The sequence below is a fragment of the Medicago sativa genome, chromosome 5 (genome assembly GCF_051527215.1).
Source record: "Medicago sativa cultivar Bolivia chromosome 5, Bolivia_mono, whole genome shotgun sequence".
Taxonomy (NCBI): Eukaryota; Viridiplantae; Streptophyta; class Magnoliopsida; order Fabales; family Fabaceae; genus Medicago; species Medicago sativa.
The window spans coordinates 71,550,207-71,573,564 of record NC_140753.1 but is presented as its reverse complement, the minus strand read 5'-3'; the positions used below and the strand labels follow the sequence as shown (position 1 = coordinate 71,573,564).

At 30.5% G+C, this 23,358-nt stretch overlaps 1 protein-coding gene across 3 annotated transcripts; it reads right to left on the bottom strand.

Annotated features, from left to right (window-relative positions):
* Nucleotides 1-13,967: 13,967 nt before the first annotated feature.
* Nucleotides 13,968-18,311, bottom strand: LOC146924639 (uncharacterized). 3 transcript variants are annotated; one of them, XM_085709605.1, is made up of 7 exons: nucleotides 18,115-18,311; nucleotides 17,057-17,230; nucleotides 16,710-16,782; nucleotides 16,490-16,583; nucleotides 15,436-15,552; nucleotides 15,297-15,354; nucleotides 13,968-14,793 (listed from the first exon to the last, which is right to left on the bottom strand). In XM_085709605.1, exons 3-7 carry the CDS (start codon nucleotides 16,762-16,764, stop codon nucleotides 14,272-14,274), a joined length of 846 nt encoding a protein of 281 aa, XP_085565731.1. In that variant the 5' UTR covers nucleotides 16,765-16,782; nucleotides 17,057-17,230; nucleotides 18,115-18,311; the 3' UTR covers nucleotides 13,968-14,271. The 3 variants fall into 3 exon arrangements, with proteins under 3 accessions (XP_085565731.1, XP_085565729.1, XP_085565730.1); XM_085709603.1 differs by lacking the exon at nucleotides 17,057-17,230; XM_085709604.1 differs by lacking the exon at nucleotides 18,115-18,311 and having other exon boundaries at nucleotides 17,090-17,197.
* Between the last annotated feature and the right edge of the window lie 5,047 nt (nucleotides 18,312-23,358).

The following is a 23,358-nucleotide window of genomic DNA, read 5'->3' as shown; positions in this document are numbered from 1 at the left end:
TTTAAAGTTCACGAACAACTCGGTTCGGCTCGTTAGGTTCAACTCGTTTGCTCGAAATGCATATTTTAAGAGTTTTTTTTTTTTGAAAAGTCTTTTTTTTTTGTCAAAAATATGTCTTTGACCATTACAAAAACAAAAATATAATTTAAATAAAACTACTAGTAAGGTAGCACTTTGTATTTACTACTGTAGCATATACTACCACGGTAGGTTTTACATTGTGAACGAAATGCGCTGCTCATATATCCACTCCTCCTCTCAATACTTTCAAAACTACCCGATGTGGGACAATTTTTATGCATATGTATGTTTAAAAAGCCTTGTAAAGGTATTAACCTTTTTTTTTCCACTTTCAAGTATTACAATTATCGTTGATTTTCAAATTAGTAATAACTCCTGTGAAAGAAGTGCATAATTATTAGAAGAAGCTTGTAATAAATTATATATATATATATATATATATATATATATATATATATATATATATCGAGCTGGTTCATGAACCAAACGAGTCGAACCATTCTTAGTTCAAGTTCAACTCATTTATTTAACGAGCTTAATTTTCAACTCAAGTTCGACTCATTAGGTTCGTGAACCAAGTTCAACGAACCATTTATCGAATCGAATATCGAACTATTTTCGAGTTGGTTCGGTTCATTGTCAGCCCTAATAGTGTTCAACCCTTATGTTTCCATAAGGGTTGGCACCCAATAGAGACCCCGTCCTCTACCACCTTCTCAATGAATATTATTTTCTGGAACGGTGAATTGTGCCTTGTAATGCAAGCATTTATTGCGGAGACAATTTTGGGCAGATTTGACTTTGCTTCAGAATACTTATGTCGCTCAGTGGATTTTTTTTGGGGGGATTTTAATGTGGTGTTAAGTGCGAATATGATGGTGATAATATTCTTTTTAAATCTCTTAACACAAAATAAACTTTTAAATCAAGTCGAATGTGTCTAACGTATAAGCAATGATGGTCTCACCAATTTTGTTATGTTTACATATATCTATGACTCCCAAATATTTTTCAAGCATATGCCATTGTAAATTAAGCTCCACCACACTTTATTCATGAATTCTAACACTATTAAGCTCCACCACACTTTTTCATTAATTCTATGACTCCCAAATATTTTTCAAGCATGTGCCATTGTAAAATAGTTGTTTACATTTCATCGTAATATATTTTTGAGAGAATCTAACGCTACTTGTTTACTCCTAAAAAATCCATCTTAATTTTCCATCACAACTTTCTAATGATTAACCTATACTAGAAGTTATAAATCATGCCAAAGCAAGTTTATCTACACTTATTCATCATAATTTTCCATATCTTTCATCAATCCTTTTATATAAGTTCTCTAGTTGTATGGGATCAATTGGTATTCCTCAAACTTTATTTGATTTTCTGACCGGTGAAATATGCTTCACTTCTTTAGGTTCTGCCACGTTTTCTGGGCTTTCATTGCTTTGAGTGTGCTTGACATTTGAATTGATCTTTTGATCTACGGTTTTACTATATTTAAATCTAATTTTTCTGTTTTTCCTATAATAATTAATTAAATCTTTTACTAGCTCCAACTTCTAAAGTTTCTCTTATGTTTGAAACTTGAGTTTAACTCTTTGTACATTATAATTCATATTGTGTTTCTCAATGTGTTTGTGGTAATTAATGGCTTATCAGTTAAACCTTCACATTATCTCGTAAAAAAATTCAATGATTTATCTAAATATGTTCTAGATCAATTAAGAAAATATTTAGATTTAGTAAAAGAATTTGCAATATTACAAATGCCTAGTTACGAGCAACCACATGCTTTGTGTATAATGTTCTAAAGATATATCTACTATACACCTAGGTGTTTATATTTCTTGCTTGGGACATTACCATATATCCATACCTCTGACGTTATTAATATCAAGACCAACTATTCCTAAAACCAGGGTCGTTTCAATCAAATTGAAGGCCTAGCTCTAATATTAAAAATGGATTCTTAATAAATAAAAAATTGAAGTAATTTGAACTTCAAGTGTTATTCTCCCTAAAAAAAATATTATCTTGATTTCAACTTTTTTTGTTTATGAATGTGTGTGAGTTGGGTTGAACCTACATTGTTCATTTACTCTTTTTATTAAATAATAAGTGTTTGATTTGAATTTACCTATCATATATAACAAAAGAAAGCTATATCCTACATCCCAACAATTATACTCTTACCCCCCTACAAATATTTAAGGCCTTTATAAATTGGAGGTCTAGCTCCACAGAGCTTGATGCACATGCACAAGAACGGCCCTGCCTAAAATACTTTGCATAATTTTTAAGTTTTAACTATATAATTTTTTTAGGGAATTTGCTATATGGAGTCGTTTCCATGCCATCTTCAACCAATGATGTTAATTAAGACTATCATTAAGTTATTCAAGAATTATCTCAAAAAAAGTTGTTCAAGAAGATCACTTATCGAAGGTTTTGAAGTTACTACAGTTGAGATTAGTGACAAAGGTTTGCATTTTATATGGAGTCACTTATACGATTATTATAAATTATCCTCTGTACCAAAAATAATTATCCTCACTCAAGCAGGGGGTCCAATGTAGTTGTCAATAGACAGACCAAGAACATCGTAGAAAAATAGGTGTCTAGAATAATCACGAAAAGACGAGTTCGTAAAATTTGATGATGCTCTTTAGGTTTATTTTATAACTTGGAAATTTGGAATGACTTCATTCCAATTAATCTAGGGAAAATTGTCTCTCTTTTCTATTGAGTTAGAGCACGAGACCTTTTAGGCAATACATTTTATCGAATCCAAATCTTGTTTGTTTTTTTTCAAATGGCTCGTAATCAATTTTATAACTTTAATTAATTATTTAACAATACTAGGACATGTTCTTAAGCCAAAAAGTAAATTCATGAAACTGCAACCTATGACGCACAGAGACAAACATGAACATCAGACAGGACACTAACACGGTACGTCGACACCAATACAATTTTAAGAAAATGATATATTTTAATGTAATTGCAAGTGTTAGTGTCAAACATGACACGCGTCGGATATTAAACATGTCTTTGATCAAAAGTATCTGTGTAACAAAGCTCCAACTAAAAAGCCATAAACAAATTTATAAAGTAATAGAAGTTACATATGTTCATAAAAAAGAAAAAGAAGTATCAGGTAACAGATTGTCGCTAATCCCATACTTACTAGTAACTAGTAAGGAAAAACCAAGTCTGATCTTCTATAAAAATATTACAATAATAATAATAAGTAAAAACCATCCACTTATAGTAACAATATTACTCCCTCCGTTTCAAAATGAGTGTCGTTTTAGGTGTTTACACACATATTAAGAAATGCAATGATTAAAAGAAAGATAATGGTTATTTTACCAAATTATTCTTATTAATTATTGGTTAGTTTTAAAAGTAATACTTTGGAAGTAGTGTGCATAGTATTAATTGGAAGGTACAATTGAAAAGAAAAAGTTATTATTGCATTGGAAACTGAAAGTGACATTCATTTCACACAAAAAAAATGTTGCTAGGATCTACATAATCAGTACTCCAATGCTATGACCATTTTGGGAACACATAGTATTTATCTTTAACCTGCATAAAATATGTTGTTGAATTATCTGTTGAAGATAATAGCTTGGTTAGAGGGTCAAATTTGATTGGGCTTAAGAACAAAATGGAAACTTACAATGACACAAAAGGAAGCTAGCATTTTAAAGTCCTATGATGTTGACTGCAATCAAAGGAAAATGCATAAACATGTTTAAAGAACATATCATGAGTTGCAGATAAGGTTCACAGCTACTATATATTATCACAATGAAGAAGACTCATAGTAGAAGGTGTACATATAAGAAAGACACAAAAAGAAGTAGAAGAGGACCAACCAAATGGAAAAATATAGGGTTAATTATGTTTCTAGTCCCTATAAAATAGTGACCTTGTAAGTTTAGTCCTTACTTAATTTTAATAGCATTTTTAGTCCCTATAAAAAAAATTTACTTATAATTTTAGTCCCTGCTAAAACAAAGTTTGATTAATTATCCTTAAACTCTTAAATTTTTGAACGATTTTTTTGAGACAAGATTAGAACACTATGAAAGATTCGTTTACTAAAATTTAGAATTTTCAGACATGAAATGAATTAAATATGAATTTTTTAAAACGACAAAAGTTAAAGATAAAAAGTAATAATATCTGGATGTAGAAATCAAATTTTGCAATAATTTTTTGCGGAGGAACTTTTAGTAATGTTCTAAACATGTCTGCAAAAAATTGTTCAAAAATTTAAGAGTTTAAGCATAAATTAAACAAATTTGAATTGAGTAGGGACTAATACTCAGGGCAAAAAAACAAAATTAGGGACTAAAAATGCTATTAAAATTAAGTAAGGACTAAACTTACAAGGTCGCTATTTTATAGGGACTAGAAACATAATTAACCCAAAAATATATTTAGTAGTAAAATACATAAAGTGATAAAGAATCAAGGGTTAATTATGTTTTTGGTCCCTACAAAATTGCGACCATGTAAGTTTAGTCCTTACTTAATTTTAATAGCATTTTTAATCCCTACAAAAAAAAATTTACTTATAATTTTAGTCCCTGCTAAAATAAATTTTGTTTAATTATCCTTAAACTCTTAAATTTTTTAACGATTCTTTTTATACAAGTTTAGAACACTATGAAAGGTTCATTTACTAAAATCTATAATTTTTTAACATGAAATAAATTAAATATGAATTTTTTAAAACGACAAAAGTTTAAGATATAAGTAACAAAAATATGGACGTAGAAATCAAATTTTTGCGATATTTTTTTCGGAGGACCTTTTAATAACGTTCTTAACACGCTTGTAAAAAATTGTTGAAAAACTTAAGAGTTTAAGCATAAATTAAACAAATTTGGATTGAGTAAGGACTAATATTGAGTGCAGAAATTTTTTGTAGAGATTAAAAATGCTATTAAAATTAAGTAAGGACTAAACTTAGAAGGTCGCAATTTTGTAGGGACCAAAAACATAATTAACCCAAGAATCAATATATAAGTATGGCCAAACAATAAAATTTAATGGAAGTATATATTTGTTAGCATCAAATATGAAATTAATCATGGCTCAATGTATGCTATTGCCAGAGTGAATTCAACATACTCACACTGATATGAAATTAAATTGCTTACAAATAAAATTGCTTCACCAAGTTATCATGCATGCATTGAAAGTATATAATTTATATGATAAAAAGGGATATTTGATTATACACTAATATACTAAAAGATCACAAAGACATAGTGATAAGAGTTACAACCATAAAGAATATAATTGGCAATAGATACATCCAAGGTAGGACTTAAGAGTTAATTAGTTCAAAAAAAGGTCATAAATTTAACTTTATAAAGTTTGAAAGCGACATATTTGGATCACAGTTAGATATTTGATCCCGGTACTTGTGTTGTGCGTGCCACATGGTGTATATTTTGTAACAGAGAAGTCCCACATAGTCTAAAATGGAAATAAGTTTTAACTTTATAAAGTTTGATTAAGCACGTATGTTCGCCGAGCTGTGTAACGGCAGCTTATAACCCAAGTGGGGGTAATAAGCTGATGGGACTAAGTTGGGCTTTTGCTAGTAAGTTCTCACTCTTTTAGCGGACAAAGTGGGCACGAAGGAGTAGTAAAAACCTTCAGCTCCTGACCGTGGTTACGGATTACAGGCTGCTTCCCTCGAAGAACCATCACTTTTTTTACAAGTAAGTTCTCATTTTTACATTACCTTTTGTGTTAGACCATATGCAATGGGTTATTGAATCCTGGATTCAACATGTTTACACCATTGCAGAAGCCTTATTGAATATGACATGGAGGAGTGAGGTGATGAATTGATTCAACATGTTTAAACCTGCAATGCCTTGCCACGTGTCGATTTTTTGTTTGTTAAAACGGGCGCGTGTTGTACACGCGCCGACATGGGCAAGTGAAGCGGTAGGAACATGAGAGAGAAGATGCTGAAAGGATAAGTGGGTGACACTTGGCAGTTCCTGATTGGCTGCCTTTTTTTTTTATCTCATCTTAATTTTTAAACTCAATTATTTCATTGAAAATTATTTTATTTTTTAAAACTTTTTTTACCAAAATTCATGATTTTTTTTTGTCTATAAATAGAGACTTGGTTCATTTGATTTGGACACAGAAAAAAAACCAAGTTTTTCACTATCTTAATATTATTTGTGTCGGGTACTTAGTTTGTTGTATTGCATTTTAAGTTAAGAAAATAAAAATAAATTATTTTACTAAATTTTGTTTTTCCAAAAAAACTAAAAAAATAAATTGTTAATTGTATTATTTAAATTTAATTATAATCGATAATTATAATTGTATGTAATTATAAAAACAAAAATTAAATAAGAATAAGAATAAGAAATAAAAAATGGTGGGGTAGGGTGTTGAATGAAAACCATTGGAGAGGTAAAAATTGAATGGGTGTTGAATTAAGAGAGAGAAAATGATGTGGAGTGTTGGAAATTGAAAAGGTGGGTGTTGAAGGTTGTTGAAAGAAAAAAACCATTGTACATGGTCTTAGGAAATTCTAAGATTGTGACTTGATTGATGATGTAGGTTTAATACAATCTACATATTTATTATGGTTTTTTCTACGTTACCCTCTCTTGTTTAGAGGGTATTTACCCCTTCAAAATATAATATACAAATGTAACATTAAATGCCAAATAAATGAGTCAATTTTTCTATAAAAATAAAAATCAATTTTAATAAGGTAACTTTTAATTTTTATTTAATTGTATTTAGGTATATAATCTTAATTAATTTACACTATAGGGCTTGTAACAATTAAAATTTGGTAACACGAATAAGTTAGCTTATAACTTGTTGGACTAGCTTATAAGCTTGTTTTGATAAAATAAGATGTGTTGGGTAAAAAGCTTTTTCCACTAGCTTATTGCGTTTTTTGAGAAGCTATTTCAAGTAGCTTTTGAGCTTATAGCTGGTAGTTTTTTATATTTTCTTCCAATTTTAACCCTATTAATTTAATTTAATTATTTTTTTTAATAAAACAACATGTTCATGGCTTAAAAAATAACGACCAAGTTCATAGCTTATATTTTAATAAAACAACTGTCACGTTTTCTCCTTTGAAAAAAACTGTCATGCTTTATTTTATTTTTTAACTAGTAATAGACTTGTGCGGTTACGCACGGGTCACGTAACATTGTGGTAATCATATAATAATTACTTTGTTAGTACTATCAAATGTTTTTTTTTCATATATTATATATATAAAAAAATGTTAAATATTTGAGTCGCGTATGTCGTGGATTTTATTTTCTTATGTACACGAAAACAAATTTTTATATACACATATAAGAAAGTCAATAAAATAATTTTTTTAAAACTCATGATTATTTTCAAAATATCAACATCAATGTAGTGTTTCTATTAAATAACTTTTTATCTTATATGCAAAACACCGTTCAATGTTTTTACCTTACCCGTTGTAGATTTTATGTGATTTATCTGCAAAAATAAATTTTTATGTGAATATATGAGAAACTTGATATGATAAAATCGTAGAAACTCATTAATATTGTCAAAATATAAACATTAATATAGTGTTTCTATTGAATAACTTTTTATTTTATATGCAAAACACCGTTCAATATTTGCACCGCTCCCGTTGCAGATTTTATGTGTTTATATATGCATAAATAAATTTTTATGTACATATATGAGAAAATCGATATGATAAAATTTCGAAAACTCGTGACTATTTTCAAAATATCAACATCGATGTAATGCTTTTATTAAATAACTATTTATTTTATATTTAAAACACCGATAAATATTTGCACCGCACTCGTTGAAGATTTTATATACTTATATATGCAGAATATTTTTTTAAACAATATGTAATAGTTAATATGATAAAATTTAAAACTCGTGACTATTTTTAAAATATCAACATCACTGTATTGTTTCTCTAAAATACCGTTAAATATCTACACCGCACTCATTGTAGACTTTATGTGCTTATATCTCCAAAATCAAATTTTATGCATACCGATATGAGAAAGTTGATATGCTTAAATTTTGAAAACTAATGATTATTTTAAAAAATTTAACATTATTGTATCGTTTCTATTAATTTTTTAAATATGCAAATTATTAAGATTAAGAGATTAAAATAGATGAGAACAAAATGACGATATGAAGAATTAGTTATGCTTGGAAGTGATAAATCAGAAAAATGAAGATACATAGAGAATTAGTTAGGCTAGAAAGATAAACAAAAATATATATAATAATTTTTTCAAAATGAATAAATTTGTATTTTATTTTGTAAAATGACGATTAAACCCATAAAATTAAGAAGATTGTGAGTTTAATTGAGAATAATTATGAAATTTTACTCCAGTAAGATTTTCTAATTTTCTTATTATAGTATTAGTAGAGTAGATTAGTAGTAAATGTCACTACCAAAAAAAAGATTTGTTGTGTGGAATTGAAAAAATAGTTGTCCGTAATTATCATGATAATATATTGGCTTTTAAGAAGGACAATTATGAAATTTTGTTGTATTTTGATTTTGATGTATTTTTTTAATAAATATATTGTTTTTTAATATTTTTTTATATTTTTTTAATAATTTTGATATATTATTTGTTTTTTTAATCTACTTTTTTTTCACTACCAAAGAAAAAGTAGATTAAAAAAACAAATAATATTTAATATTTTAAAGTATTCCAAAGAGTTATTTATTTTGCAACAAAAATACAAATATTGGTGAAAAAAATTTAATTAAATTTTTTTTGTAGAGAAAAAATTGGCTACACCTTTTTGTTTTTAATTAAAAAACAAATAATATTTTAAAAGTATTCCAAAAACTTATTAATTTTGCATCCTTAAAAATAAATATTTATGGAAATTTGTTATGTACGTGGATAGTTCCATAATATTTGTTTTTATGTCATTTTTTAAAAAATAAATAAATTGATTCCATAGTTATCCGTAAAATTTGTTATAGTTGTGATGATAATTATCCGTAATTTTTTTAACAAATTAATTAATTTCATAGTTATCCGTAGAAATTTGTTACAGTTGTGATGATCATTATCCATAATTTATTTTAAAAAACAATTAAATTAAATTTTGCAAAATGACCATTATGCACATAAAATTAAGGTCATCATGAGTTTTAAAAAGGACTTTTATGAAATTTTGCTATACTTCAACTTTCATATATTGTTATGTTAGTAGATAAGGAACGTTATATATATACATAATTGAGGAGGTATCTGGTCATATAGTTACAAGGTGTGAGAGTTTGTGTGAATGCTACCGTTAAAAAAATTATTTTTCCTATTCATGTCCTCTTCATATCCGCCCACGTGGATATCCGTTAAACGGTTAATCCACGAATTTTGAAATATCCAAAAATATATACAGATAAACATGCATAACATTTTTTTAAATAATTTTGTTCATTTTTTTATAATTACCTATTATTTAACAATAAAAGTTCATCACATTAATTTTCTTATTTTTGCCAAACCCCAATAATATTTATACACTACAACGGTATACATACATAGTAATATTTATACACTATCATTGGGCATTTTTTATTATCAACTCGAGTAGTACAATTTGTCGCTGCTATATATGATGTCCATACTTCTTGCATTATGACATTGATTATTGGATTTATTTTGCAAAGAGTCATTAGCTCTTGTTCTCTTGCTTTAGTTCAAGGGAACCTTTCTCTGCCTTTAAAATTCTACCCACTTTGTTGTGGTCTACCTTCCTTTGCACCAATCCCTCATTTGTCAAATTTGTTGGAGCTTTAAATGCTTGATCGATTTTGTCATATAACCCTTGACTCATTCACATTTCATGCGACTCCAAGGATACTTTCAAATCACTCAAGTTTGTTGTGTTAAGATCTTTTGACTCTTGAATCGATGGTGCGGTGTAATTGAATCATCTTGTAAATGTGCACATAATTTTCTACATGACTTCTTTTCTGTTGTATTATCACTGTTATTCTTCGTCTCATTGACCAATGTATCCCATTCTTGAAAGATATTCATGAATGCTTTCATCATTGCATAATTAAATCAGCTCAAGTTGATATTTTAAGCCTTGCAACCTTGTCCATTAGCTTGTGCGTTGGAGTTGGGTTTCATGCTATATATCAAGATGGTTCTCGTCATATATTGTCGATGTGCTTAGAACCAACCATACTACACAACATGATGGCCTTGTTTACAAACTTCAAATGCAACACATTTGTTCCTAACGTGGAGGAAGTAGTTGGAAAGTCCCACATTGACAGAAAAGGAAACAAAATTAGACTTTATATACTTTGATAACACACTTTTGAACGCCGAGCTGAGTAATGTCAGCTGTCAGCTTGTGACCCAAATGGGGGCGATAAGGTAATGGGATACGGCTTTAGCTATAGCGCGCTAGCTTTAGCTATTATAACTATAACTGGCTTGTCCTGTCCACACCAAGTTGAGAAGTTGAGAGATTGAGAGAGTTTGTGGACCATGTGGAGTTGGGCCCAATCCCAGCCAGTCCACACCCCAAGTTGAGAGAGTTTGTGGACCATGTGGAGTGGGGCCCAATCCCAACCAGTCCACACCAAGTTGAGAGAGTTTGGACCATGTGGAGTTGGGCCCAATCCCATGGTTCCGGTAAAATCTTGAGGGAAGACACTGCGTTGATACCCTTACCCTTAGGTAGGTTCACCTGTGAATACCTCTACCTCTCTTGATTGTGGTCATGGATAACAGACTGTTTAGAAAACCCTTTGAACCATCACTTTTTTTTTTTTTTTAAGAATTGAGACCTGTTTCATTAATATTATAAAAATTTAATTTATATGTTTGTGTGTAGAGCAAATGGGGGCGATAAGGTAATGGGATACGGCTTTAGCTATAGCTAGCTTTAGCTATAACTATAACTATAATTGGCTTGTCCACACCGAGTTGAGAGAGTTTGGACCATGTGGAGTTGGGTCCAATCCCATGGTTCCAGTAAAATCTTGAGGGAAGACACTGTGTTGATACCCTTACCCTTAGGTAGGTTCACCTGTGAATACCTCTACCTCTCTTGACTGTGGTCATGGATAACAGACTGTTTAGAAAACCCTTTGAACCATCACTTTTTTTTTTTTTTAAGAATTGAGACCTGTTTAATTAATATTATAAAAATTTAATTTATATGTTTGTGTGTAGAGCAACTCTTGCTCGTGTGTAATGTTAATAAATTGAAGGGTGAAAAAAAAAACTTTTTATAATATTTAAGGCCCTGTTCAAGGTGGTTCTTATTTTGTCGTTTTGAAATTTTTTAAAACCAAAATATAGTTTAAGAGTTTCAGTTCTGAATTTCAGCTATGAGTTGAGTTTTAGTTTTAACTATAAGTTCATCCAATACTAAAACATAAAAATAATTAAGAATGACAAAAATAATGAAGTCTAAGAAAATAATAAAAACTATTAATTTTGACATCACATACTTACAAGCGTCGTGTGAGCCACCGTCAAACAACTATTGAAAGAACTATATTGACAATACTTGTGATTTCCCTCAACTAGTAAAAAATATATTCATTTTTTCTCAATTTTTTTTAGAAAAATTAAATGATTTAAATATTATAAATTTATAATTTATTCAGTAATAATTATAATAATAAGAAAAATAAGAGTGTGGTGGTTACTGGTTACTAGATGTGGTGACAAACTACTGTCAGAGTGGTGGTCGGTGATGGTCTAAGTGGTGGTTGGTGGTGCTCAAAAGGGAAGTTGATGGTGGTTGGATTAGTGATCAAAGAGTAGTGGTCGACGGTGGTCGGAACGGTGATTGATGAATATGATGTCTAGATTGGTGGTCGATAAGCAAGGTATATGGCTTATGGTGCACGTTTAATTTTTTTGTCTTCTACAACATACATTGTTTTTCCTTGATCACTCTATTTTGTTTAATCTAGTTATATGCATCATACAAATTTTCGTTTAATATTTTGTTTAATCTAGTTATATGCATCATACAAATTTTCGTTTAATTTGGAAATACAAAAATAAAAATATGTACATGCAACAAAATATTGTAGAATAATTAAGCGTAAAATTATTCTCAAATAAAAAATTAACATATACATATAAACATCAATTAAATATAAGCAAAAGAGAAGGATCGATAAACTTATCTGTCCTTAATAATTTCAGATAGCTAGAGTACGACATAACTCTGTCAATATGCTTCACCAACAACTCATATGCAACCTACAAAATAATAGACAGTTATATAACATGAGGCGTGACAAAACAACTTGTTCTTCCCTGATATGAATCATATCAGAGGTGACAGAACAAGAAGAAATTTTGTGTTGGTGGAAAAGTGGTATTTTTCTGATCATGAAGTGTTGCTCCAGATTGCTAAGAGAGAAAGTATATATTTATGTATGCTTTTGTGAAAGTGGTGATCTCTAATGTACAAAGTGTTTTTCTGGTTTTTTTTTTTTTGGCAAACGTAAAAAAGACTTTTTTTGTTATCATATACATTCCCAAGATATATGTGTGAGAACATGCCACTAATTCAAAAAAAAATAGCCACATGACTAAAATCATTTTTTCAGGAGTAGTGCTATGCAGCACGACTCAAAAGCCCACGAATGTAGCACGACGCGGCAATCAAGTCTGTGGCAAATATAAACATGGGAAAGAGAAAATAATGAATAAAAGGAAAAAAGCTCATCCAACGGTGTGTAATGTGTCGTGCCCATTCGTGCTTGTATGGCTGTTGTGCCATTAAGCATTTTCCTTTTTTCAGTTGAGCAAATTAAGGTAAAGGCTAAGCATACCGAGTCATGGTTAGCTCATTTAGGAAATGATAAAAGCATGTGGAAACATCATTTTTGGATGGACTTAGTTAGAATTAACTTTTGAAATAAAATAAAACTCCAAAATTACAACAAATATCAACTGTAAAAATGCATAAGATCAACGAAGAAGACTTGCTTGCTGCTGCATTATATATAGCTAGCTACCCATATGTGTTACCTCTGTGAATATAGTTCTTAAGCAAAAATGTGTGTTGTAGTGCTTAGTTATATAGTTTATTTTATAGATTGATATGTTATTTTCTGTCAACAAAAAAAAAAGATTGATATGTTATTTGAATTGAAAAATCGTGGTAACACCTCACTATGCTACTCTTAATCCATCAATTTGTAAATTGTAAGTTTAAATTGCTAGTGGTCAAAACCATAACACATGAATATAAGGTTATGTGATGTTTATCTACGGAATTCCAAGAAAAGAAAGGAAATAGGTTAAATTGAGAAATTAGCGTCGGCCACGACTCCGATGTAAGCCGGTGATAATACATATATAGACCCGGCAAGCCTAGTCCTTGAACCATTACTATTTTCTGTCATGGAGTGTGACTTTATGTTCAAATTATTTGAATTGTCTTCATAATTTTGTTACAAACATTTTCATAATTTTGTTTTATCTGTACTATGAGAAAAAGGCACATGAAAATATACGACTTAGGGTGCTTATTCCCTAATGTATCTAACGTATACGCAATGATAGTCTCACCAATTTTCATCTTTACATTTATCTTTGATTCCTAAATATTTTCCAAGCATATGCCAATGCAAATAAAACAAGATATGGAAATAGTCAAAAGTTTAATGATCTTGTGAAAGCTTGAGAATTAGATGAACAACTGTGATTATTGGTTTTGTCAAAAAATAAATAAATAATGGTAGAATAATGAAGTTATAAAGAAAATGTCTAACAAATGCCGAAATTGTTAGGTCGAACGCAATGATCAAGGTTGGAACCCCAATCCCTCCACTTGTGTGTGTGAGTTTCGATGGTTATTTGTCTTTTCGCCTATCTACCAAAAAAATATTTTTGAAGGCATTGCCTAAGGAAGGCACCACATAAATTTTGAATAGAATGCCTACCATAGACAACACCTACATAAAATTATAATTTCTAAAATTAAAATTCTAACTATTTCTAAATAGAATAATATTTCTACTGAGCCTCTAAATGAAGGTACTGACTAAAGTATTCAATGCCTCCTAACCAATAAGGATTTGTCTAACACTACTTGTTAACTCCTAAAAAATCTTTTCTAATTGTCCATCAGAACTTTCTAATGATTAACCTATATATGTGAGAAGTCATAATCATGCTAAAGCAAGTTTATCTACACTTCTTCATCATAATCTTCCATATCTTCATCAATCCTTTTACTTAAGTTGGCTAGTTGTAAGGGATCAATAGCCATTTTTTCCATATCAGAAAAGGACCATCCAGGGTATTCCTCAATCTTCTCTTCTGAAATTGATTTTATCTTCTCTTCTGAAACTGATTTTGAAGATGAACCGGATGGGATAGGAGTTGGTGTGGATATTTCATCCATGTCGTCATCCGGATCCGGATTCAGATTTAAATCGAAATTTCGAACTACCACTTCAGCTGGTTTTCTTACCGGTGAACAATGCTTAACTTCCTCAGGTTCTTTGACTGGTGAACTCAGCTTAACTTCCTCGATTTCTGGGCTTACATTATTTTGAGTGTGGTTGCCGTTTTGCTTCAATGCTTCACAATCTTCTTCAAACTTGACATGTGAATTGATCTCTTGATCTACAGTTTTACTTCCTTGGCCGCGGCCACGTCCCCTGCCTCTACCCCTACCGCCCCTTCCACTGGTATGCGCATGTTCTCGCTGTGTGAAGGAAAAAAAAAACTCATTATTAGAATAACATTTAACATCAGTTGATAGCTATTTTACTCGGAAAAAAAAAAAAAAAATCAGTTGGTAGTTATTAAATGCCATAAATTGCAGAAAAGCCATTTGCATTCACAAGCCAGTAGTGAACTTCCATAATCACCTAAATCAATTTTTTGGCTATTGACGTCATAAAAATACTGTCAGATAGCGGCTATAGAGCTATAACATAGTGGAATATGGCCATAGAGCTATAATATAGTGGAATATTCACGAACTGTTATTGTTCCGCAAAACATGATTTTGTACAAAATGTTGTTAAATGGCAGCTATAACAGCGACATAGCACTATAGTGTTAACATAATTTCAATAAGCCGTTATTTTCTTTTTCAATCCGTGATAGGCAACACTGCACAAAAAACAAATATGCAAAGTGGTGTGCAGTGGCAGGAATATTACTCAGCAAAAGGTTTAATCACACAAGAAAAACTCAAATTACCATTTTACTTCTCTTGGTCTCCTCATCGCTGTCATCATCGTCATCTTCAGAAACTTTCCTAATATACAAAATACAAATCAGTATACAGATTACAGAACTCGCGCAAGAAATAGGAGCAGGAGCAGTAACAAACACATACCTCCTCTTAGTGACAGCTTGGTCGTCACCAGTTGCAGCAGAACCGCCTAAATCAGGAACTTTGCTCACAGTATCTTTCAGAAAATCAAAGACATTACAAGTTTGTATGCACTGTTTTCTGCAAATCCAAGAAGACATGTAAAGCTTTTAGAACCAAGAAAGAGGATATAGAACAAATATAACCAGGGGCGGTTCCTTTCATGTAGGAGGGGTAGCCTTGGCTACCCCAAAAGAAAAAATATTCTTCAATCGGTCGGTATGTATTTTTATCCGGCTACCCCAAATAATAAACATTGAGCTACCCCAAACAAGTTCAGTTGTCGAAAATTAGGATAATTAAGAAAGTAAAAATATTACTACATGATTGATATATTTATTTATGTTGGTTTGATACTTCCAGTCTCTAACAATTATATAGAAAACTTTTTCAACAATAAAAATTATCAAGACAATAGTCATAAACAAATTAAATGGACAATAAGTTTATTGCAAATAATTACCTATTAGTTGACATTGAAAAATACATTATTAATCTATTTAGTAAACACTCAATTATGGATAAAATTGGTTTCTTGAAATGCATTTTGTTCAACTTTTCTAATAGCTATCGTCAATTTTTATCCTTTGTTGTTGCTTTAATTTACATTTCGTATAAGTAAAAATTATTGTGATTTTTGTCTTGTATTGGTTAATTTACAGATTAAATTTCTTTTCGGTCTCTACAATACTTCTTGCAATTTTTAAGTTAAATTCATAAGATTTTGTTTAATTTTAGTCCTTGTGAAATTAGTCCTTGTTTAATTTTGTTAAATTTACCGATTTTTTTTTTTGTGAAATTTAAAAAATCGAGACAAAAATTGCATAAAATGTCTGTAAGGACTAAACTTTAAAAATTATAATCTGAGACTAAAAAATACTTTATCTTTAAATTTAATATGTTGGTTTTAAATTTTTTTCTTTATAGTTGGCCCCTGCGTAAAAATTTTGCTAGCTTCGCCGCTGAATATAACATGGTCCAAAAGCAATACAGATAAACTAATAGAAACTCTGCTTACAAATGAAAAGCATTCACGGTCTTTGCTCCCCTCCTAAGTGTTATCTCGTATGTTCTATCACACAAATCTTGCAGAAATAGCTCTAGTGCTTTTGCTGCGAATACATAGAAAACACATTATGATTAATAAGATATAGCTCAACACAAACTTCCAAAAGCACAGTACAAAAAAATCATGTTTCAAAAAACAAAAATTAGGGTATGTATGAAAGACTACTTACAAACTAGAAGAGGCACGGCCAATGCAATCTTCCCTATATCTTCATCAGCTTGCATAATTTTCTTAATCCTAGCCTGTCAATAATCAATTATGCAATCACTAGATTGTTCAAAAAAAATTATGCAATCACTATTAATACGACTAAAACTAAATCAAGAAGATAAACAGTCATTTGGTTTCCTGCAATGAGTGAGAATTCAATAATGGTATGATATTTTACACATTTCGACACAATCAAATTGCTAGTTGGATAAGTACATTTTTAAACTAATCAGTTCTCAGACCATGTTCCCAAACAGATTTCTAACAGATGCCAAAAAATGAATGGTGAAAAGATAAATTTCTCACTATTAGTAAAAAAAAATGTTAAAAGGACAAAACTGGCATCTGTCCGACACAATTGCCCGCGAAACTGTCTGCTATTTCACATAGCGTATTTTTGGCATTCCGCTATTTTCTGCAATCCACTATTGATATCATTGATCATAGCTCCCTCGTACCGTAGTACACAGCATGACAGCCCTGTTTACAAATTACAATATAGAAAACATGACCAAAAGCGGTGCCAAACCTATGACAACGTATCATATGCCGCTATTGGTAATTGAAACCGAAAGCATATAGGTACTTCATAAGGAAAACAAATATTTCCAAACAAAGACATGTAAATGCAAACAAAATTGTACTAAGCAAATGCCCATTTATGGTAAAGAAGATTTCATGATTGGATACGCAACGCACCGATCAGGAACCGTAACTGTACTACACAATTTGTCGGAATTTATTTTTAACTAGATAAGTTGCACCATATCAAATTTTAATAAAGGACTCATATTTCTCTTCCAAAAACAAATCTTATTTCACCCAAAACGATATCTATGAGCATGTAGTTCTTCAAACAATATTTCATCAGCAAAACAATAACATTAGGGTACATAGTAAGGGAATTAGCCAAAAACTACTACCCCTTAAACCCAAGTTGCATACACGCACCTCCTCAACACTTTGTACGAAATAGCATATATATCACGAAACAATAACAATTTGTTCAAATTTCGCTATGCTATCATGATTCATTAGCAACTAGTTCATTAACAAAATTGATAATTTCATAACCAAAAACCCCCCACAACAGAGTTATTTTATCTCCGGCATCAATATTAAGCAAGTATATACATTAAAACATGAATGAAAAACATAAATTCAAAAACCAAGAGAAACCCATCATCCATATAATCAAAATAACCAACCCCAACAAAAATAAACCTAATGATAATAATAAGGATTCAACAAAACCCAATAAAACAAAAACAGAAAAAATAGAATGAAAACGTAAAAAAAACAACCTTTTCAACGAGGGACAAGAAAAAAAACCGAAAGGGTAAACAAGGAAATGAGGAACTTACAGCAGGGAAACGAGTATCTAGTTTCTTCCTCATGTTGTTGTTGTGAAGAAGAAGATGGTGAAGACAAAACCTTGTGGTTTTTTAAAGGGGAATGAAACACGCGTTGAAGAAGACGAAGAGGGAAGGTTTAGATTTTGTAAAGATTTTGGTTTGGTTTAACTTCTTGTTGTTTAGGAGTTTGGTTGTTTCTTCTTCCACGAACGGTTGTTTCTATTTCAAGGACCCTCTTATGCTATCTATGACTCAACACTTTTTGTCTTTTCTTGTTGACCAATCTTAAAATAATATTTTTTTTTTTTGACAAACAATCTTAAAATAATATTTGTCAAAAATAATATTTGTCAAAAAAAATATTAATTTATAGAGGTAAAGATGTTTTTATATCCTTATAAATGAAATTTTTTTATTTTATAAAGATTTTAGTTTAATGTCTTTCTTGTTGAATTTTTATGTTTTTTGTGTTTAAAAATTCATACTTAACTCGTGTTTCGTTAAAAATAAATAAATAAATTTGGGAGAGATAATCAAATTGTCAAAATATTCTACATATTTTTGGAAATTTTATTTAAAAATATAAAAGTTAGACAGAGTTGATTAAAAAGTATGGACCAAAAATGTTGATGGAAAACTTTTGACGAACTAAAAATCTAATAAAAAGTTTAGAAAGACTAAAACAAAAAATTCATATATTTATAGGCATAAAAACATATTTAACTCTAATTTATATACTGTTAATGTAACAAATTTTTATACCACTGACTAATTATGTTGTCGATTTTTACAATAACCATATTTAAAATTAGGCAAATGTTAACTTGTGTCCTCAATGACACATGTTAAAGAATTTATTATACAAATATATGCATCAAAAGTTGTGCAGTCAACTTCTTAAAAGTTATATTATCATGTTTTCCAATGCAAAATTGCTCATTTTAAGTTCCTTAACATGTACCCTTAGGGCACAAGTTAACATGACCCTTAAAATTATGTATGCTCCCATATATTCAAAACTTGACCTTGACTATGACATAGTGTCGTCAAGGTATGCCCCCATAAACCTTTGCAAGAACATATACTATTATAAGCATTGTATGTAAAAATCAAGTTAAATTTCATTTGTTATTGCTTAAGTAATTTTATAGTTTTACTTTGGCCTATTGTTATATGCATATTTTTTGTAAGTGTATTTCAACTTAATTAAGTTCATTTTTCTCGAAGACCGATGATAAGTCAAAAGTTTTGATGTCCTTTGTTTGAAGAAAATACTAGGTCAAATTAACTTCTAGATTTACTCAAAAAAATTTAAATTATGCAACTTCTAAAGTCTGCAACATGAAGTGTATCCAAGAAGCTTTTGAGCAAGAAGTTACACGTTTCGTAGTGTCAAAGGTTCAAATTCAAAGAAACATGCAGAAGAAGACTCTTGAGAAGTTAGAAGACACATGACATTCATGCAACATATGAGTTAGTTTATTTCCTGTCTATAAATTGTAAAATCAAATTTCATGCAAAGGATTAGACAACACACCCTCAAAAGATAACTTCATACCGGTGACAATGAAAGAAAGATGTATCCAACTCAAACCTATCTACATTAGTATATATTTTCGTTTTGCACGCTATGTGACTTTAATATTCTTTCTTTTCTTCCTTTTAACTTTGTCATTTTAAGTTCGGCTGTTTGTTTGATTACTAACTGTGTGCTAGTAACTTTAAATCTACCAACTTAAAACCCTCATATGGATCTAACTTAAATTCCAGATTGATTTATCGAGTTCATTTTTTGAAGTCAAGTTTCAAGTTTCTAGTTATCAAAAACGTAAAAAAAAAATATATGTTATTCATTTTTGGGTTTAAGGGTGTCCACCCCAAATCTATCTAATACAATCATGCTTGGTAAATTGGTGTGTGAATGTGCTCGAAAATACAAGAAATTGGGGTTTGAATTATGTTGACCTTTTCTTTTTGGCCTTACATAAGTTTATTTGAGCCACAATCTTCCTTCGAAACCATTTGCTGACAAAGAGAAATTCTTTATCAAATCCTTTAACTTCATTTGATACATTCAAACAAAACGTGAAGTTAAACTAAAAAAAAACTTGTGCAAAGGAAGTAAAGAGAGAAAGGGAAGAGAGAATCACATGATATGTTTATATTGGTTCAGTATCCAAGTGATAACTAGTCCGATCCACCCTTAACTGAGTAATTTTTCCTTCTACACAAAAAGAACTTAATCCAGTAACGAGTATTCTTGACCCTATCTTGCTAGGCACTACGAGTATTCATATTTTGCACACTTCACACATTTATTTTCTTTCTATTTTCTCTTTTACTTTATCATTTAAAGTTCGTAAGTTTCTTTTTCATAATTGTGTGCTTGTAACCACTAATGAGTATTCTTGGCCTCTTCAAATGCTATGAGTGTTCTTTACATGTCTCTTTAGGTTGTTTGAGTATTCTTTACCTACCTCTCCTAAATATTTGAGTATTCTTCTTTATCTGCCTCTCAAGTAGAGCTGTCAAAACGGGCGGCCCGACCCATTTAGGCCCAGCCCGATCGGGCAACGGGCTTTTTAGGACCAGGCTAAAAAGCCCGGTTTAAATATGGGCTGGAATAATTGAGCCCGAGCCCGGCCCTATACGGGCTCCCGGGCTAACGGGTCAGCCCGGCCCGCACGTATCTATTTTTTATTTTTATTTTTCATTTTTTAAGGTTTTTAAATTGACTTCTTTTTCTTCTTTTTTTAATTGGAGGAAAAGTAACTACTTTATACCCAAAATGATAATTTATAATTCAACTAGCTTAACTTAAAGTTTATAACTTAACAGTTTTTTATCTCAATAGATATATTTTTCTTCAAAAAGAGCACATGCATATGAATAATCTCTGTTATGAATAACTTAACAGTTCCCACCACATGTTCATGCTTTGGTATGTGTATGCACAGGGGTATCGGGTTTATGAATAATCTTTGTTTCTTATGATAATATTCATAATGCACTCTGTGTATGTTCTAGCCTTAAATGAAAGTATTGTTTCTTCACAGAAAGATACAACAGAGAGTGCCACAACCTTTCAAAGGAAAAGAGCACATGCAGCACAATACCAATAGGCACATCAAACAGAATTAAGGAAAAGCTAATGACAGGAAGCCTAACTTAAAACCTATTTTGCTTACTTTTCATAGACCATATGCTATAACACACAAAGACAAAAAAAACTTGAATTTTTTGGCGGGCTTTCGGGCCGCCCGTAGCCCAAACGGGCCACGAGCTTTTTCGGGCCGGGTAAAAAAGCCCTGAAAAAATCCGGGCTGCAATTATTCGGTCCAGGCCCTACATTTTATTCGGACTTTCGGGCCGGCCCGTACAACCCGGCCCATTTTGACAGCTCTACTCTCAAGGCACCAATTACCTCAACACTCTAACTACAACCTTGTTGAGAAATCAGAGTATTTAACGGTCTCATTAGACAAACTTTCAACAAAAGTTTTATTTACCATTATAGGGTGAATACCAACAATTAATTAGTGCAAAGTCGGTGCTTGGACATATAACTCTATCTGACAGGATATTAAAATTCATCCATAATTCGAAGCAAGTGTTCAACGACTTCTTAAAAAAAAGTGTTCAACGACAACTTGTTTGATTTACATCAAGATACTATGACTGTCAACTAAGAGGATTTACATTGAAGTATTGTATCGAAAGTCTTCCTAACAAGGTGTTTAAGCGACGTGTTATGTTGACTGCCACAACAACAAGTGTACGTGCACTTGAAAAGTGGAGGTTGATCATCATAAGTGACAAAATCCATAAACTAAACGTCTTGTTGATCTTGACTCACTGTTGTTGATCCCCTTAACTCCTTCCATGATCCAACATTAATCTAAAATATAAATAAACCCACTTCAGTTGGCCAAGTGGTATTGGTCTGGGACTTTGAAGTTTGCTTCTCCTCAAGGTCTCATGTTCGATTATCTTTGGTGTTGACTTGGGTGGGCTAATTTAGCTTCTTCAAAAAATCTAAAATATAAACAAAATTTAATTAATAAATATCGTTGAATACAATTATTTTTTATTTTAAAAATGTTATTAATTTAAAATCCAAACAAAATCTAATTAATAAATATTAGTTTTTTTTAAGAATAATAAATATTAGGTTGAATACAAATATTTTTTATTTTAAAAATATTAAATGAGACGAACTATTTTTTTTGTCAAGTAGTCTAGTGACTAAATTATTTTTCTTAACGTTTTTTTTTGTCAAGTAGTATAGTGACTAAACTATTTTTCTTAACGTATATACAATTTTTTTTTACTAAATTGTTTTTTTCGTGTGATGCCGGGGAAGGAGCATTAATTGTGTGGGCAAAGACAATGTATATGGTCCTCGTGAGCTTAGCTCAGTTGGTATGGACAATGCATAATGTATACAAAGTAAAAAAGACAACTTATATAGTCACACTATGTAGGAGTTTTTCTATTAAAGTAAATTTTTTGGAGATGTGTATATAAAATATGTACAGACAGTTACCAGAAACTAAAACATGTATAATGACACTTTTTAGCAAAAGATGACTTTTATATGTATTTAGTCTCTGCAAATAGGGGTTATTTAAATAATGGTCCCTGTATTTCTTAATTCTCGCGTTTTGCCCTACCAAAATTTAATCACTTAAAAATTGGTCCCTCAAACAGTTAATTACTCCCACCTCATTGTAATTACAAACGTGAAATTACAAAAATACTCCTGTAATTAGTGATGTGGTAGTGATTAAGTGGGGAGAGAGACAGAATTTTAAGTAATTAAATTTTGGCAGGGCAAAATACCAGGATTAAAGAATGCAGACACCAATTTTTAAATGACCCCTATTTGCAGGGACTAAACACATATAAAAGCCGCAAGAGATTCATAATTTGAGAGTATCCTAGAATAAAATATACATTTTTTAAGAGATAAATTTTATTTGGTAAGACGTCGATTTATATAGGTGCATGAATTCAACTTTAACTCATGAATAAATTTGATGGTCTCTTTAAAGGATAATTTTTAAGTACTTATATGAGTGTTCTTTAAGGATTAAACTTAAGGTCTATTATGACTTTGAAAAACTCATAAGATCACTCGACTGATCTAATTTTTTTAGTAAAAAAAAAAAATAATCTAACTTCTCTTTCATAAAAGTAATAACTCTAAGATAAGATAATATGATACCGTTCTTGTAAAAAGAAGAAGAAGAT